A 20,602-nucleotide genomic window follows, 5' to 3' on the forward strand; every position below is an offset into this window, starting at 1 on the left:
TATATATTTTTATTTGAATGGACTGTTACATTGATTTAAGATACTGTAAAAACAGTACATTTAGATAAGCACTGCATGGCCCTAATGCAAATAATGGATTTTAGATCAAGAGAACTTCTTTAAAACAATAACCTGTTACAAATGTATTTTTGGTACATGACAAATACCTCAGATTATTTTATTTGGAGTTATAGTCAAGAATGAATGACACTTGTAACATCATGAAGTGAATGTTTGAATTGTTTTTATTATTATAAGAACATACACAAATTAACCAAGAACATACTTTTCCACACTTTGCTGTATAAACGCTGAAAATATGTTTTTTGCTTGATTAAAAGGAAAGCAAAAGTCAATGAGCAAAAAGTACCGTATCTAGGAGGTTTAAGCAACATCCGTTTAAAGCCCTGACGTCACTGCTTACCTGTAAGTGGGCGTTGGATTTACCTGTAGCCGCAGGTAAAATACGGCACGGCTGGGCGAAGGAACGAAGCTTACCGATCAAAGCTTTAGTATGAGCAGAATCTGAAAGCGCGTGTTGCGCGACGAAATCGACACGTTTGACCCATTTTTAGTCAATGAATCAAAACAAAGCTCGATGAAGTGGACGTTTTAAGGAGTCAAAGGGAAAATCTATCACACTCGGCTACTTCCGCGATCTTGAACGACTAGAAGTTGCCTTCAAAACAATTTGAAGATTTCATCCGAGCCTATGCGGTAAGTCTGACACTTTGACAAACCATCTGCTCTGCGAACGACGCGAAGCGACTCGCTAGAACGCTCGCAATCAATGGACCGTAGTGGACGCGTTCTAGTTTGGCCGCTTGCATTGGGTGTAAGGGGAATTTTTAAATGATGATAGCCATTAATATTTCTGTGAAGTCGATAAATGTTTGTCTTTTCCAGCCATGGCATACAGACGAGAACAGTTAGAGACAGTTAAGACTAAACAATGAAGCATTTAATATTGTACTTGACAGACAAACTGCATTTTGGCAATAAAGGCAATTCATATAGGCTATTCCATCTGTTAAAAATCCAAATAAAGTGTTTGGTACTGACAAGAGCGCACTTTACAGGCCTGCTTTATGTCTGCTTAACTCTATGTATACTGATCATGACCAGAAACAAATAAACAGACATTTCTATACATTTATAGACTATCTGTCAAAGGTTGATGACAAATGACAATACTTATCATCTATATCTGGCATTCGCAGTTTGGATGGTATGTTGCTTTCTGAGAATCGATGACCATATTCAGGGAAAACACATCTCTCATGACAAAGAATGCAAACTTCAAGTCAAACACTGACTGTATGAAAGGTGAAGACGCAAGGGAGTGTATTTAAAATGCATTTAAAATGAATAACTTGATGATCGAGTAATTCCTGCCCACCAATGGAAACCCTCTTTCCTAAATCTAAACATGCTAAGCAAGAGCTACATAAGATGTAGCTCAAGATTTGCTCTTTTTTCATGTGCAATATTAATATCTTGATATGGTTGTGCTGATATAACCGCTCCAAACCATGTTCACATTGTCCAGGCTTGTATAGATAAACAATCATACTATGCTATCTAGATACAGATCAGCTTGCTGGTCACATAATTGAAATGCCTTTTGGAGCACAACGCTTGTTGTGTGTGAAGGTGTCCACTGCGCGGTAGTTTGACGCAGTTGGGCAAAGTAGTATATTGGTGCAATGTTGGTGATTTCATTATTTGATTTCACCACTGCCATTGCACGGATGTGTTGTATTTCTATTATATCTCCAGGGTTGAGGAAGTCATTGTGCAATGAATCTAAAATGAAGAATTCAAAGCCTGTTTAACGCTGATGTTTATGTATATTAACTAAATAACATTGGTTATTTTTCTTTGCAGTCAATGTGATTTATTTTTTGTTCTGCTTCTGCTTTGAACATTTCTTTGAAATACTGAATAACAAGGCTTGTTTCACATATCTTTCATCTACAGAGTAACTGCAACAGCATACTTAGGTATTTACTTTAATGACAGCCATAAATGACAAAAATGGTTAGGCTATTGAGAACTACAATCTTAATGGTTATGAAATTTACTTTACATGAGGAGAAAGACCACATTAATATATAAGTCATAATTAAATGGCCAAATCTGAATTTGATGTTGTAAACTACTTAAATTGCCTGGTTTCAATCGGATTTTCTGATGAATAAGTGCTGTTTGCTTTTCAGGTTTATCAAACCAGACAGGCGTCTTTTTAAATTGGAAAACATGTTGATGATTCTGTATTTTAATCATGCATGCAGCGTTCAGCAACAACGGGCTCAGCTCATCTTTACATGCATGAGCCCATTCTACGATTGTGCTGCACTGTTTATGTGTGCAGTGTGAATTCTGATAATATTGGCTCTTTTTAAGTGAAACATAGAATCAATGTTTTGTGAACTTTCTCAGCTCTGATAAATCTTGATGCATTAAAGGGTTAGTTCACCCAAAAATGAAAATTCTGTCATTAATTACTCACCCTCATGTCGTTCCAAACCTGTAAGACTTTAGTTCATCTTAGGAACACAAATGAAGATCTTTTTGATGAAATCTGAGAGCTTTCTCGATCGAGACTCGATCGCTTTATATTATGAACAGATTGAATTTAGGCTTTTATTCACATATACACATTGATCAGTTAACAGAAGCATAACTGAACCTGTTTGTCTAACGAGAACAAATGAATGACCCTCATTGGTTCTTGCATGTATCAAGAAAACATGCTTGAGCTTCCGTTTACCACAACTGATGTGTGAGTTGATGAATGTTTATATGTGAATAAAAGCCTAAATTCAGTCTGTTCATCATATAAAGCGATCGTGTCTCTTCAGAAAATTTGGACTAAACCACTCAATTCATATGGATTAGTTTTACGATCTCTTTATGAACTTTTTGAAGTGTCAAAGTGGTAGTTGCATAGCTGTCCATGGAGGGACAGAAAGCTCTCAGATTTAATCAAAAAGGTCTTCATTTGTGTTCCAAAGATGAACGGAAGTCTTACAGGTTTGAAATGGCATAGGGTGTGTAATTAATGACAGAATTAATTTTTGGGTGAACTAACCCTTTAATGTCCCACATTCCTGCAGGTCCTGAATGTGGTGAGTTATGCCTGGCCACAGCACAGGAACACATCACAAGACGCGTCCTCATAGCTCAAGCCGTTCTAAGGCTGATGGCTACAGGCAAAGCCGCACATACTCCAATGACAACAGCACGAGCCAGGAGACCTACAAGGAGAACTACAGCGAGCAACCTCGTAGCATAGACTCGCAGTTCCCCCGTAAAACCCATCCTCACCATGCCAATGGACGAGGCTCGGAAACCCTGGGCTTTATACCAGGATCTGCAGACTCTCCTCAGGGTACTCAAGCATGTGGCTCGTGTGCCTCCCTCGGCTGGAGTGGATGCAAAGCTCTGCTGTGCTGCATTCTCACCTGTGGGCTTTATGGGTCGCGGAAACCTTGCTTACCACCCAATGAGAGCTCCACTGACAAACCTGAGCAAGAAACCAGGAAGCCAAATGGAGTGGCACTGTCCAACCCCACATGTGGTGTAAGCCTTGAACCAAGCAAGCCGAGGCAGCTACCAAGCTCTGGCAGCTTCAGGTATGGCGATGTCTACTTTGCTGGCAAGAAGGTGGAATACCCTGTCAACTCAGAGGCACCTCCACGACGGACCAGGACAACTGGGAAGGGTGACAACCAGCGACCTATCAGTAATACCAGTATCTACTCTAGGGAGGATTTGGATCTAGATGACCTGGATGATGGCGGTACAGATATCGACTCGCTAATCACTAAAAAGCTTCTAGAACTTTATAAAATGCACCAGATTGAGCAGCTGGCAAAATGCACGTCTGATGTGTCCTTCTCCCGTAAAACCAATGAGATCAGCGATCTGATCAACAGCATTGCTCAGGACTACAACTTGGAGGAGCAGGAAGCAGAGTGTCGGCTGGTGCACGGTGTCATACGCATCAGCACCCGCAACAAGTCCTCAAAAGGTTACAAAAGCAAAGACTATAAATCGCATGATGCAATGCAGCATACTAACGGGAGGAGGGATGGAACGCTGCCCGACAGTGGGAATGAGACCATGACCTTTACCTTTAGTGATGGTAAGGGATGGTAGTTCTGTTTGTAAGAGTGTCAGTAGGGAACGATGCTGTTTGAATGTCTTTTGATGACATTTCTCTTTCCCTGCAGGGGATCCCGAGGTGCTAGTGTCAGAATTGACACCGTCAGATGAGCTTGCCCGAAAGATGAGAGGCCACAGTGGGAAAAGTAAGTGTCAATATTCTTTTTGTTCAAGTACAGCCCCCATGTTGAGGCCAATTCACACTGCACCGGCAGATACCGAGCAAAGGCAACAGACACCCTTGCCATGTTTTGTCGGATTAATGCGTTACCCATGTCAGTGTCTATTTCCATTCGTTAGTGCTTGTTTTTGCTGATTGAACATGTTGAATCTGCATTTGTCATGTCTTGGAATGTCTGAGAAGTGACATACTGTAATCTGGTGACTGTCGCCATTGGTCGGCGACACTGAATTAGTCTTTAGATGGCTTGATGTGAAAAGATACTCCCAGCCCATGGTGCCATGTCAATCCTGTGTTAGGATATGAACATGGTGGAATTGCACCCTGAGGATGGGGTATTCTTTTCTCAATGCCCTATTGTAACAGTTCCATTTCCAAACGTTTCTCATTCTCTACTTTCAAATTGGCATTCCTGCCTTTGATCTTCACCCTCCAAAGAATAATGCCCTCACCTGCCCATCCCTTCCCCATAAACTCTAGTTGCTGGGCCTAAAGCTTCTAAAAGCTGAACACTGAAGCTTCTAACCTCACTTTACAAACGTTCTTGAGGGGCCTTAGCTTGCCTCCAAGCAGTTTATCCTGTATTCCTCCATATCGGATCACATCTACCATTCCTCACATAATGGTGGTGCTCTCATTATGTAACCTGTCTGGAGGTCTCACTTTTCTGTGTAATTGTTGTGCTATGGAATCTTTCAATGCTAGAGACGTGTACAAATGTGGGGTGTCTTTACAAACTATACAAAACTATATACTGAAAAAATTTTTTCCTTAAAATTGTAGTTCAGTTCTATTGATTATGCAGTCACATGTAATGTTGCTCTGTGAAATTTCACAGGCGAAAGAAAGCAATACCAGATGGCAAAACACCACGATTGAAATATGTTAATAATGACGATGAAATAAACATCCAAAGCAAATGAACCAACACAAAGGAATCATTTTATAATATTGTAGTTTTATACAAAACTGGTGTACTGGTGCTTTATTCAAAACTGGAGTAAATAAACATTAGAACTAGCGCCATCTATTGCGTATGTACCATTTTGCTTTGTTGTTAAGTGACGAATCTCCATCCACATAGAGGTCACTGCTAGATCAAGAGGCTTTCTATTGTTCGACACTGTGAATTCATGTGTCAAAGTTTACCAAACTCGAAATATTCTTGTAGGGAAATTTTGCTACAGGAAGTCCATCATTGTGCCGATTCCCATTAAAATGACTGGATTTCACCAACTAAATTTCATGAGCCACGCTATATGTGACTGTACCTTTTTTCGCAACATTTGTTGCATGCAGAGTTGCACTCTGCAGTTTATACATGAACTACAAACCACTTATAAATATCAACATGTTCTTCTCCTTCACAGATTACTACTCGAGCTCGGCCACAGACTCATCAGGGGCTCCGCTATTGCGCTAACACGCCAGCTGTTCTCTTTTAATTACTACTGCCTAACTAGTGTTCATCTACTGTCCTTGTGCTCCTCTCATATTTCAGTGAAAGCAGTTATTATGCTAAGGACAGTTTGTGTTTGTTTGAATGCCCAAAGACTGCTGTTGTCCACTCAGATTTAGGCACAGCTTTTGTCATGTTGCTACAGAGTGTAATGTTAAACAAAGGAGGCTGTTGCAAAAAAAATGTTGCACGTGATGGTTCCCTACTACCCTCGCCAGAAGCCATGCGGATAGTAACATAATGGACAAGTTCCCTCACCAAACCATCAGCATCAAAGGGTATTTAAGTATTGGATCTAATTATTTTTCTGGAGACAAGAGTCACTGCTGTCGTCCTAAGTGGTGATGTATCTATTAATATGCCTGTATTGAGCACTGGTTAATAGCAACAATGAGACTTCAATCAGTTGCTGTTCATCGGATTGCTTTGCTCTGGTAGCCCGTCCTTCAACTGTCACCTTAGATGAACAACTGTTCTTTGTTTATACGATTTAATGCAATTTAATGTTGTTTTGGGACTGTTCACGGTCAGATGATACACCCACATCTGTATGGTGAAATGTCAGTTTTGAAATACCTTGTATAGATGTAGTTTTTTTCATAACTTTTTTTGTATTGAAATAAAAAGGGAATTTCCCCTCATTTTTTGTTTTTACTCGTTGTATTAATTTAAACTATGCTACATTTTGTCTATTAAAGTGAGCGCTGTTGTTTTAGAAAACAAATCTAGTCCTGTGTAACATATTTACACTCATACGTGTTAACCACAGAACATTTCTCTGTCTTTACCGCGTAGCATTTTTCTCAGAAGATTGCATTGGTGTCCGCCTCCTCCCTCTGTTTCCCTCAGGTCACTGTGCTATGAACTTGTTTGGCTGGTTTGACAATAGAAAGGAAATAAAATCCTAGTGTTTGTTAGAGTTGTACATTGCGGAGGAGGGGCAAACTCCAGAGAAAATTCCCCTTTCAACTGTCCTCTTTTTGACACGATGCCGTCTACTGTAAAGCAACTTTTCTGATTTACTAGTCAAGTGCAGTTTTTAAAAATTAATGGAAAGAAATTACTACTAATACTTTTTAAAAAAAAAAAAAAAACATGGGAACTAAATGTGTTTTGCTTTTGGATTGTAAAACGTTTCAGACCCAATTAATAGCATGAAAAGTACACAGATGAAAAATGCGAGATGTGAGATGCATGATAAATGAGATACAATTACATAGAATTAGATGAATGAATCTAGCATGAACATCTTTCTTGATTGTTTGGTCAGAATGGCACAAGTTCAGATATTTATGCAAGATAAGACTGAGAATCCAAATAATTTTATTTCTGAGATAAATGAATGCCACAGTCAAAGTCATGTGACAGCAATGTAGTGGACTACTATTACAAATGGTTCTTATTCTACAGTGCATTGTTGCATGTACATGCATTGTAGAAATTAAAGTAAAACAGCTTTTTTTGTTGTTGTTGTTTGTGTTGGCCATAAAGGGATAGTTCACCCCAAAATAAAAATTCTGTCATCATTTACTAACCCTCAAGTGGTTCCAAACAGTTGATGGACCCCACTGACTTCCAATGTATTTTTTCCCCAATCCATACTATGGAAGTCAATGGGGTCCATCAACTGCTTCCAACATTCTTCAAAACATCATCTTTTGTGTTCAACAGAAGCAAGAAATTCATACATGCTTGGGACCATTTAAGGGTGAGTAAATGATGACATAATTTTCATTTTTGGGTGAAAAAACCCTTCAATAATCACAAGAGGGCACCATAGTACACACTATCATGTGATCATGACAGAGGAACCTGAACTAGAGCCACTACGCACTGGATGATTCAAGACCAGTTGAGCGAGAGAGAGAGAGAATGTGTGTGGTCATGACATAAGTTAAGATTATTCAGTTCTTTCTTTGACATTGGTAATCTGTACATTCAGTACTATTGTGTAGATTTTGTAAAGAAAATGTCCAAACTTTTACATTTAAACCATGTACAAAATAGCATACTACTTGTACTAATTCTGCAATATATATTGCATTTTGTGTGCATACTCTATGTAAATAAATAAAATGTGCATAACTTTTGTCCATGCATGCTAAGGTCACACTATCCTACAATGCAATCTAAATTCTAACACATTTTGGATTAAAAATACAAATGAAACCATTTTTGTTTTTTAATTTGCTAACATGCAATGTTTGAAATGTTTTAGAATTACAAACAGTTGTACATGCTTTTTTTTTAAATAATAAAATAAAAAACAGGCATAGTGTGTGCTTTACAGTATAGTTGGTGGTACTAGAGTGGTGCTCTTGGTCTAGGCCTGATTTTTATATATATATATATATATATATATATTGCAGCTCAATTTATATCCTGACATCACTAAATCGACTGAAATGGAATTTCTTGTTAGTCACTTTAGCAATCATCTGCTATAAAAACAAATTTGTAAGTACGTGCTGTGCAAACGCTGAATCTACCTTTGTGCCGCTGACCCTGTAGTGTCACCATGTGACTTCCTCTGCATACACGTAATGGCAGACACAATTTTTTTTTATTACTACAATTACACAATTTGACCATTTTCAGAAATAAAGCTGTATAACACTAGCAAAGCATGAGGCTGCAGAAACTATTGTTTGCAAAGCTTTTGACAGGTTAGAAATTGGAATGAAATACTAGATTACTTATCACTTAATCACACATTGCTTAACACAGTGGTGTTGTATTTGCTTTGTAGGATACAGTATTGTGCGCATTGTGCTGTGTTGTATATACTTTGGCAATTGTAGCGAATCTGCTCCATACCGTGCACAGTATACATGCATGAGAATTCTGGTGTAGTTAATCACATGTTCCACTAACATTTCACAAACACACATTTTCAACATTAGATCTATTGTTTTAGTATTTCAAACTGAACAAACTTCTTTTTTTGTCAAGCGTGTATGTGCATCTTTATTCTTTACTTAAGGTACATTACATTTGCTTTAGTATTTGCTTTGATAATGACGTTTACTCCAATTTAAAAAAATTTTGTCCCTGGATAAAATTTTTGGGGCTGATGGGGCTGCATAGTGATGCACAGTGATTAAAAATGTAAAAAATGTTTTGGGGTTTTAAAAAAAAAAATTATAAAAGTGATTTAGAAGTATATGGCAAACACTAGACTCAGAGTGATAATGTAAAATGTGTAAAAATAGATTTAATTGCAGTATATTTATGAACATAAAAATGTTTTCCTCAGATTCAATCTAGCTTTCTCACAGAGACAATACATGAACCTCCCTTAGGCACGGAGATGGTTTATACTTTGTAGTTTTAAAATCCATCCCATACAAAAACTACAATGGTGCTTTTTATCAAAAGGCAAAAAACAATCAGTACTAAGACATAAATCACATAGTTGTGACCTAAATACCATTACAAAGGTGCAGTAATTTCATTTAACTGTGTAAACAATAAAGTCTGTAACTTTTCAAATATTTCAGACGTAACGTGATTTTCATCCAATGCTTGCACCTCAAATTTCCCACCAACACAGGAAAAAGTTATGTTCTTTTGAAAGTCCGAACTCAAGCGGTCTCTGAGTCCTTGGTTCACTACCTTGAGAAAAGCATGTCAACCAACAAGTCCAGAAGATCTGCCTGACCGATGACCGGCCGAAAGAAGAGCTCTGTGATGAGGCTCGGAGTGATGGTCTTTAAAGTGGATGCGGCGAGGAGGATACGAGCAAATCGCCCTCTATCCTCTGGATGAAGAGGTACCAGGACCTCCTTCAGGGCGTGCTGAGCTTCATATTGCAAACCCTCAATGAACAGAGATGCCTTCAGGCCCGGTACATCTGCAGATGGAAAATATTAGGTTAGTGTATTTTAAAATCTGAGGCTAAAAGCAATACTTTATGGTAAAAATAAATAACGACATATATTTTATTCTTTTAATAACTAAATATATTTTATTAAAATCATAAATTATAAATGTTAATTATTTTTGAATAATCAAATCAATCATTTTAAATATATATTTTATTAAAATTATATAAACTTAAATTATTTATAAATGATTTATTAAATTCTATTACCTAAATACCTAGATACATTTTATTACAATTAAATTATGATATATAAATATGTTGTTTTTATTATATATATATATATATATATATATATATATATATATATATATATATATATATATAAATCTTTTTCAATAATTAATTTTTATGTAATTATTTTTTAATCTATGTATCATTTAGATATAATAGTTTGTGCAACAAGTTTTGATTTCAGAAAACGTACCTGGATTGAATATTACGGTGCCTTTCAGGTAAGCGTACTCCTTGGGGCTTAAATCGAGACTCCAGAACTTCTTGAGGCACGCTTTTAAGGTTTGCACGCCGGCCATCGTGGGCTGCTCTCGATCGGAGTTCATCATCTCCTGGTTGTTGAGAAGAATTCTTTTCAGCATGCTGGGTGCCGGAATGTCATCAACCTCGAAACAAACCCTGTCCTGGGCCAGACCCAGAATGAAAAGTGGCGCCCAGCAGTTCTGCAACAGAGACAGTTGGTCTTTGGGTGGTAGTTGCTGGAACGCCGGCAAACTCTTCATGAAGTGCATCGTCTTGACCAGCACATCCGAAGCAACCTGACACGTCTCGTTGGGTGTTTTCAGACATACTTTCCTGCGTTTCTCACAGTGGCACGTCTGAGGAACCCGCTTGTAGTTCATCTCGTTCTGAGTCGACTCGCCTCGGCTGAGAATGTTAAAGAGGATGGCGTTCGCCTGTCCGTTACTGTAGTCTGAACAATCACATACGCAATCCATGTTGTCAGATGGCGGAGATGTGTGGTATCTTCTAGAACTCAAAGGCACAGTGTCTAACACTTGAACCTCATCTAGACTGAAGCTGTGAGAGACTCACATCTGTCACTGACACGACTCCTATTTATAACAAGCATTCATGTGGTTAAACTCCTGAACCTTGACCTGTCAATCTACATTTGCTGTGAACAAAACAACTGCCCTGTGCTGTTTAGCAATTGGGTAAATGGTGATAAGGCCTCTTAAATGCAAACCCACTGTAGGCTGGGATATACTCTAGGTGAGGCAATATTATCTCGTCTGAAGTCATTACACCAGGCTGTACCAAGCGACCAAGGACTCCTCAAGTTATATGGTCCCCATCATTACAGACACAGCCTATAAACCTACAAACAGTCGAATCCAGAACAGAGAGAAGTAAAAGGTTAATGACCCTTGAGAACGGGAAGGGTGACTGTTACTTCATCATTAGCTCAAATAAGTGTTGTCTGAGTGAGTCACAGTACAGAAAACTACTGAAGATTAGAAGCTCACGCAGACATTAAAGAGACAGTTCACTGAAAAAATGACAATTCTGTCATCATTTTCTTTCTTCTGTGGGTTTATTTTGGAAAATATCTGTTTTTGTCCACCAATGTAGGTTCTTCAAAATATCTTCATTTGTGCTCCACAGAAAAAAGGAAGGCTTGTAAATGGAATGACATGAATAAATGATCATTTGATGTTTTTTGGGGTGAACTATGCCGTGAACATACAATTTATTGAAGAAAATCAAATGCATTTTCTTTAACCAAATTGTAGTTATATAATAAAGATTTTCAAGCTGTGTGGAATTTTCTCTTTCATTATATTGGCCTTGTACTATCGAGGTTGGCTAGCTGGTTAGCCCTACTGGTAGATGATGTAACTACACCATGCTTCTCTATTGATAGTCATTCAAAAATAGTGTTGTCAAAAGAACCGACTTCAATACTAAGTCGGCACTGAAATTTAAAAAAAGTGACACTTTGAGAGCTTCTGAGCGGATTCGTAAACACCTCTGATTGGCCATTGTGTTCACACGTTCAACATATATGTCTGTGACTGGCTACAATGATCAATGCACAGGAGCGTTTGAAAGCACACAAAAGTGTTTGAAAGCGGGAGCGTTTGAAAGCAGGCGTCTATCAGTGGACCGATCCACCGATAGATGCCTGCTTACAAGTGCTTCCGTGTGTATCTGTGTAAGCGCTCGGTGAAAAGCGTCATTGATGTCTATTTACAACATGTTTTTTGAAGCATTGATCATTGTAGCCAAACACAGACATATCTGATGAGCACATGAACACAATGGCCAATCAGAGGTGTTTACCAATCTGCTCTACAGCACTCAAAGCGTCACATTTTTTACATTTTAGCACTGACTTGGTATTGAAGTCGGTATTTCTGACAACACTATTTTTGGATGACCATCAACAGAGAAAAATTCATTGTAAAACCATATTGCTGTATTAAAGCCCTGGGTATACTTTTTACGCATACGCGTATTAGTGATCGACCGATGTATCGGTTTACCGATATTTTTCCCGATATTTAAGCATTTTTCCATAATCGGGTATCGGTTTTGTAATATCGGATTCGCCGATTTACGGCGCCATCTTGTGGCCGTTTTGAGACTTCTTCCGTCTGAGGAGATCAGTCAACAAACAACAACTCAGTGCACAGGTAAAGTATATGTTCTACTTGGTTTGCTTTAATTAATCAACTTTATTTAACATAACAGACATGCACAAATGAGATCTGAGACATAAATTCCTGATATAGTTAATTTATGCAGCTTGTTTCTAAAAAATTGAGACGAACTCATTGAGTCACGTAGTGTAATTCGTCATGTCCTGCCCCAATAAAGACGTAACTTTACATGAATTAAATAAAACAGACGTGAATGAGTGCATGTTGAAAATAAAAGCGCTGAATTTAATTCTCTATCTGTTGTATTTGCTCACCATTAGTCTAGAAGAAAAAGTTCGTTCATATTGCTTAGCAACTGATGGATGATCAGGAGGCTTAAGCACGGCCACTGAATGAAACTTTTGACAAGATTATCTTGTTTAAACACCCTAGATTATATTATCATTTACTACATAACAATTATTTCGCTAATACACATATAAATATAGCCTACCGCTTTGTAGAAATTAATTATTTATTATCTCCATGCGCGATCGCGGTTGATAAAGTTATAGTCAAACAGCACTTTGTCAGTTGGCATTTCATGATTTAACGTTAGATTAAATTTAGATCATAAAATGCCAACTGACAAGTGCTGTTTAACTTTATTAGATTATATAATCATTTGATTTACTACATAACCATTATTTAGTTAATACAAATCTAAATAAATGCAGCTCTGTGGAAATTATTTAGTATCTCCATACGCGATCGCGGTTGAGTAGCCCAATTTATAGTTTTGTGTAAATGCATAGATAAGTTACAGCACTTTGTCAGAAAGCATTTCATGATCTAGACCGACAAAACATAATAATTAATAACACTAGTTGGAAAATGCAATGATGTATGCTGTTTTGTTTGTTACTTTCCTGACAATGTTATATATTCCAGCTAATATTATTCAGTAAAGTTTTTTTTTTTTTTGTATGCAAGGAGGGAGTGATTGTTATAAATAAAATGGTTTGTTCAGCTCATTTGTGTTGAAATAATTGTCAAAAACAGAAGTATAACAGTAAATAAATATCAGTTCTGCATATCGGTTATCGGGTACATAAACATGCAAATAATCGGTATCGGTTATAAAAAATCAATATCGGTCGATCACTAACGCGTATCTAACGCAGTCTTGCAAGGTATACTTTGTTCGACTCGTACGCATACACATGCGTTCGACGCATGCGCAGTTTTGAGCAATCTCTCTCCACGAGTTACAACCCATGTAAACATCTTTGTATTCTTTCAGAGTTGTACAAATGAGGGTGCTTTCTAACCTTTCTAATCTCTCATCTATGTCATCAAGTTTCAGGAGTGACGTCGCATATTCTCTCTCTTTCTCTAACGTACCTCTCGCACCCAGATGCGTTCTCAGGTACCGAAATATGGCACCGCTTGATTTAATGTGAATCGGTACTCGGTAGTAACGACATAATTCGGTCAGTGCCCTTAAAAGTACAGAGTTCAGTATCCAACCCTACGTACAATGTACACGCAGTTACAAAGATCCAGCGGTAGGCATACTCTTCTGGGGCCAGTTGCACCAGCTGTGCGCAAGTTACAACGTAGACTAGTTTTGACGTAAATGGGCACTAAGCTACAACTTACGCACTACTAAATATTTTTGTGTTGCACCATTAAACTTAGTTGAAGCGTAACTCTACGTATACACTAAATATTTACGGAAGCCTCCTATCAGGAGTAACGGTTGGAATAAAATAGCAGACTGACTGAACTGCATCAATAAGCTCTTGTTTTACCTGACAGACTTCATTCTTTACACATATATGATGCTGCTGACATTTACACTCTCTTAAATTTTAAGAGAGAGAACATCATGTGAAAAGATTACTTTGTTAGACACTCTTCAACACGAACCCGTTAAACAGTGCGCCGCTGTGTGCATCGGTCCTATCACTCCGTGTTGTGCATGTCAAATAAAATCAGTCATAATCAATAAATGTAATTTCTTATGTTTTTTATTGATCCTTATTAATTTAGTTTCAAATACAGTTTCTGAATGTTATTTACATATAAAAACATTTATGATTAAGTAGTAGGCTATTATATTTAATGGGAACTTATTTTTACTGTTAGCTACGTGAGGCAAAATAAGTCAGAATGAAGGATAAACTGAAATTCACGGAATTTCAACAACTTCTGCTCCTGTATTTGAAGGATAACTGAAGGTAAACGTCATATTATGCAACTACGCATTACTTTACCGAGACCTTACGAGCTACTAGCTACGTTCTGCCTTAAGAACAAATGGTGCAACCGAATAAAGTACAGTTAGTTACAAACTAGTTAGTAGTTACTAAGCCACTAGTGTGGACTTTACGTTCTAATTTAAGAAAGAACTTACGAACGGCTGGTGCAACCCTACCCTGATGAAGAAATTTGCACCACGCACACTGACCCTCGCGCAAGAGCAAAAAGTATACTTTGGCCTTAAGAATTACAATTATGTTTTACAACATTTATTGAACGTTTGTGTCTCAATGTTGTCACTGGTCTCTGAAAGCAATAAGCGTTATAGTGATTTTACCACGGTAAGGAGTGTTCTTAAGCACAACAGAGATTCTGTTAAAGCTGATTGAATCTACTCCTTTTCTATCTATACAACCTCAATTTTATTTGTTTGCTTTTGACTGTTTTCAGACTCCCTGCAGAAAACATTTAAAAATCAGATTAATTGACTTTTAACTGATTGTTCAATAATGAAAAATTGAAGTAATCAATGTCTTGAATTATATGTAAATGAATGCACAAACAAGGTAATGATGCAAACTGTAATGTGATCAGTGAAGCTGAATCTACAAAATAAATTAATCAACATTGTGGAACATTTGTCAATCAGAATCAGTTTTAAAAAAAATCACTTTCTTGATTCCCGCTACTATTGATATGTTTTTCTGTAACGTCATAATCATGTGCGACTTGTCCTGGTTTTTTATCTCTGCAGTGCCTAGCACAGAACTTAACCAGATAAGCTAATTACTATATTGCTTTCAATCAAATCAACAAGTAGCTACTTGTGAAATTCCTTATATTTCCATTATAAATATTTATGTTTTCCACAGACACTCACCAAAGCCACTTATAGGAAATAGTTTAATCTCGTTTGTTCTTCATGTACATTTCTCTTATGGTTTTATGGCAGAAACAACATTGGATAAATCAATTACAACTGTTAGAATTCAAAGTGATTTACTATATTCCCTATGCATTTAAACAAAATGGCAGATCTATTCCACATCTTGATGTTGTTTTGTGTTTCACAGTGTACATGCACTTCAACACGATCAGAAAATCCTGATTGGAAAGAGTCTAGAGCACACAAATGAGTGTCTGAATCATAGTGATTGAATCACGGGTTGTAAATGTGTTTGATAAGGCCATGTTTATTGAAGGCCGAGACAGTCTGAGACAGACACTGAGGACACCATCTTATCACCAGCATGATAGTAAACAGAAAAATAAATTCCTCATGCCAGACAAATGAAACAAGACCACTGTTATTGACCACTGCCGCCATTTTAGAAATGACTAAATAAGTGCTTGTTTATTGATGTGAGTTTAGGGTGAAAACTCACCCTAAACTGGTTAATTTTGAATTAACAAATTTTAAGATATATATATATATATATATATATATATATATATATATATATATATATATATATATATATATATATATATATAAACTGTGTTCCTCAATAGTACACAGTGTGAATGTGTTTCATGTGTGTTTAATTAGGGACACGTCCAACATGTGCAGTGTTGGTGGAACTCCAGGAACAGGGTTAGAAAACACTGCTGTAAACAAAACAACATGAACATATTTCAGAGCCAACTTGAACACACATTTGCAAAGCGTTCCAGATAAAGATCTTCTTCTTCATGGACAACAACTTGCATGGCCAAGTGAATGATTTTATCTCATCAGATCATTTAATTGGCCATGCATGCAAGTTGTGGCTTAGAGGATCTCATGGGTAAATCAAAACATGGCAAAACTATTCAAACCCGCTGAGAACATGCACAACATGCTAGTCCATAAAGATGTGTTTTCTTTGTGTGGATGTTAATTTATATAATGCAAAACTCTTAATATCTCATATATTATCATATAGGGTACAATGGGGCTAAAGGTGCCTTTGATTTTATTTTCCTCTAAACCACTAGATGGCACAAAAACTTGCCGCATCACTTTCCTAAACATCAGCTTTTCAAAATGCATATGTGCAAATTTGTCTGGTCCTTGACGCGATTGCGGGCAGCAATGCAAAGTTGATTCTGAGGTAGTTTGATCTAATATTTGATGTTTTTTTAAAATGTTGTTGAAGTAAGTAGCAAATAAGAATCCGTTAAATTAATGTTTAAATATTTTCAGGCAAAGGTCTTCTTAATGATTTTCAGTTTTGTTCAAGGTAATTCAAGCAACAGTTTTTGGTATTTGGGGTAACAAGCGCCAAAATAATTAACATGATAATGAATAGCTGTCTGACGTTTCCATTTCTTGACATGACATGGTTAGATTCACATAGCAAATATCATATATCAAATTGGGTATCCATCTTAGAGATAATACCCATATTTATAATGGAACAAACATTTATTAAAATATATTAATGATATCATAATAAAATATAATTTATTGTTATTACTGTCTCTCCTTCAATGCTTTCAGAATTTTTACTTTTAAAATAATTTTGTTTCTGTGTTTCTGTATTTTTAAAATCTATTTTTATATTTTATATATAAAAATATATATCACATCACGTATATTAACTGAACAAAAATGAATTCTTTTATTTATCAAAATAAACAGAAAATAGTACAAACTTTGCTAAAGTAGTTCTTTTGAACAAGCATTAACCTAGTCATTATTAAAACATATTATTTTAGCTAAAGTATTTGTATAAATACTGTGTGCCTTTTACCCCATGTGTGGGGTAAAAGGACCCCCTCACCACCTCATACATTTATAAGATTTTTAAACAAAATTAACCACTTTATGATTTTTTCACACAAAATTTGTTGTTCCATCAATGTCCAATACAAACATATATATTTTCCCTGCAATCATACTTTGAGAGTAGTGTGAAAAGCACAATTTTTAGCCCCGTTGCACCCTACTATCTGAACATGGACATGATTGATCGGCCTTAAACATTTATTGGAAAAACAAATAAACCTTTAGAGCAGCATAAACTTACGGTACATTTTAAATGTAAGACGTAATTTGTAAGCTTAAATTCACGTGACATTTACTGGATGACTTTCTGCAACCTTGGCCTAACTATTGCATCAGAACAAAAGTAAAACATCATCCTTAAAGCGAGAAAACAAGCCCCAGCCTCACAAGAAAAGAGTGTAAAAGTTCAGGTCAAATGTTACAATTTTTGCATCTTCACACATAACGTAGATGACCTTCATATTCCACACAATATCTTATCAACAGGACGTGATTCATATTTCACTGTGACAGCACCTCGAATCTATTTATATTCCAGCTTTTATGACGGTCATAAGAATGACTGAGCTGAAAAGTTGAAGGCTAGGTCGAGATCGTTTAACTTAACGTTAGTCTTTCTTCGGTTAGTGAACCCGAATAACCTGTTTTCCGGATGAGTAATATCAGGTAAAAAAAATCCAATTAAACGTTTTATTTCATAGTAATCCACTATTACACAACACTCAAATAACAAATGCGTAATATATCGAATATTTACGATGGTTTTGCTAAATTATGCTAAGTTTTAACAACACTAACTTACGTTACTTGAGCACGAAGAACGAACGCGGTCATGAACATTAACAAACATTAAGCCAGAATGGTGGCCTAAAGTTCACATTAACGTTCAGAAACATAAAAACAAACTTGTTTTCAGCTTAGTAAGAAAATTGTTTCAAACTCACCAAATAAGATGTGTAATGTTGATGTCGTCGAGGCAACCGACGCGCGCAAAGTTCGCGCGCTTAACTGCACTCTAATCCTAACGGTCGTATTTCCGCCACATACGACAAAAAAATAATTTTTTGGTAAATTATAATTGCCATAAAAAATCGAAATTATTATTTTACTAATCACGACTGATTTTTTTACTCTTCTTAATGACTAAGCTATACTGTATAACTTAGTTCAATTAAAAATCTTAACATTTGGAATAAGTACTAAATGTGTATTAGTAAATCAATAAGTTTTAGTAAGCCTATCTATCTATCTAATAGGTATGAAATGAAGTAGGCTGTATCTAAAAATTAAAGGATTAGTTCACCCAAAAATTAAACTTCTGTCATTTATTACTCACCATCATGCTGTTTCACACCCATAAGACCTTCGTTAATCTTCGGAACGCAAATTAAGATATTTTTGTTGAAATCTGATGGCTTCATGAGGCCTCCAGCAATGACATTGCCTCTCTCAAGATCCATTAATGTACTAAAAACACATCTAAATCAGTAGGCTACAGTGGTTCAATATTAATATTATAAAGCGACGAGAATATTTTTGGTGCGCCAAAAAAACAAAATAACGACTTATGATGGCCGATTTCACTGCTTCAGGAAGGTTCAGAGTGTTATAAATCAGTTTATCGAATCATGATTCGGATTGTGTCAAACCGCCCAACTGCTGAAATCCCGTCACTTTGGCACTCCGAACAGCTGATTCAACACAAAAGATTCATAACGCTCCAATGCTTACTGAAGCAATGTTTTAAAATCAACTAATCAATTTTTTACATTTTTTTGGCGCACCAAAAGTATTCTCGTCGCTTTATATTATTAATATTGAACCACTGTACTCACATGAACTGATTTAAATATGTTTTTAGTACATTAATGGAAATGTCATTACACCCTATAAGGCCTCACGGAGCCATTGGATTTCAACAAAAATATCTTAATTTGCGTTCTCAAGATTAACGAAGGTCTTACGGATGTGGAACGGCATTAGGGTGAGTAATTAATGACATTATTTTCATTTTTGGGTGAACTAACCCTTTAATAACGATTATATAATAGGTAGTCGCTGATCTATATTATATAGATCTGTGGTACAAGTAAGTACTAGTAGGCTACCTAATGAATAACTACTAGTATTCAAAAAAAAATATGAACTAGTCACAATTTCAATACATACTAGTCAAAACTTGATAGTTAATATTTAGTTGATGACTGACAGATCTCCATAGAAGTCAATGGCAAAAATCTGAAATGTGTTATTAGTAATAGAATATTCACTATCGAAATAAGCACTATTATTCAAGTATTACTAGTATCTATTTAATAGGTACTTATATCTAATAAGTTCTAGCATCTATTTAATATGTACCAGTATCTAATAAGTACTAGTATCTTTTAAAAAGGCAATAGCAATAATGAAATTGGGCCTACTAATAAAATACTAATAGCACAAAAATAGATACTAGGACGTTAAGGATTAAATGTTAAAACAGCTTGCCATATACTTATTGGCACAAAATTAAACCTTATATTTTTTTTAGAATTGTAATGACTTTATGAATGGGCAGGCATTCTCCAAAACAGCTTATTTTTACTGCTGCTGCCATCTAGCGTACTTAAAAAAAGGCAAATTCACAAAGGGCCACAGATCTACAGGACTGATAGAATTAAGCCTGATGAAATTTACAGCATTAAATTAGTGGTTTTCTGTCAGCCTTGTGCTGGTGACAGAAAGACAGTTTATATTTTGTTTTATAATGATTATCATGAGATGGTATTCATTTTGCCGTTATGGTAATTATTTGAAGGGTGACTCTGTAATTACAGGACCAGAGTCCAAAAAAAAAAACTTCCCATTGGAAACAAATATTAATTCAAGTAAACTACCATTTGTACATTCAGGAAAAGACCATAATACAATAAGTCACTGCAACAGTTGATGAATTTAACTATCCCAAGAACCTTTAAAGTTCTCCAACATTCAGAAAACTCCTTTGATCATGTGCCAAGCGTCATCACACAGGCTTGTGACTGAAGACATTAAATACATTACGACTGACCCCAGTCTCACCTACCATCACCACCGCGTCCTTCAGGGCATTAACCCAGTGATCTCCAGTGGCAGAGACCTTACAGTTGGTGAACTCTGAAAACACTGAATTTCACAAAAGCAAGGAAATGGTTCTTTTAACAGCATTCAGTGTGCCAAGCTACACTTCTTACACAGCCCTTTAAAGAGAGCAATTGAGCATTTAAACTACTTTAACTCACCCAAAAGGTTT

General features: G+C 36.4%; 2 protein-coding genes across 2 annotated transcripts; one reads left to right on the forward strand and one right to left on the reverse strand.

Annotated features, from left to right (window-relative positions):
• Nucleotides 1-460: 460 nt before the first annotated feature.
• kdf1a (keratinocyte differentiation factor 1a) lies at nt 461-7,310 on the forward strand. Its single transcript, XM_067397146.1, has 4 exons — nt 461-717; nt 3,120-4,150; nt 4,239-4,316; nt 5,722-7,310. Exons 2-4 carry the CDS (start codon nt 3,139-3,141, stop codon nt 5,772-5,774), a joined length of 1,143 nt encoding a protein of 380 aa, XP_067253247.1. The 5' UTR covers nt 461-717; nt 3,120-3,138; the 3' UTR covers nt 5,775-7,310.
• Nucleotides 7,311-7,437: 127 nt separating this feature from the next.
• On the reverse strand, nt 7,438-10,727 carry nr0b2a (nuclear receptor subfamily 0, group B, member 2a). The gene is made up of 2 exons (XM_067397154.1): nt 10,121-10,727; nt 7,438-9,663 (listed from the first exon to the last, which is right to left on the reverse strand). Exons 1-2 carry the CDS (start codon nt 10,644-10,646, stop codon nt 9,422-9,424), a joined length of 768 nt encoding a protein of 255 aa, XP_067253255.1. The 5' UTR covers nt 10,647-10,727; the 3' UTR covers nt 7,438-9,421.
• Between the last annotated feature and the right edge of the window lie 9,875 nt (nt 10,728-20,602).

This window comes from Chanodichthys erythropterus, chromosome 2, assembly GCF_024489055.1.
Source record: "Chanodichthys erythropterus isolate Z2021 chromosome 2, ASM2448905v1, whole genome shotgun sequence".
Taxonomy (NCBI): domain Eukaryota; kingdom Metazoa; phylum Chordata; class Actinopteri; order Cypriniformes; family Xenocyprididae; genus Chanodichthys; species Chanodichthys erythropterus.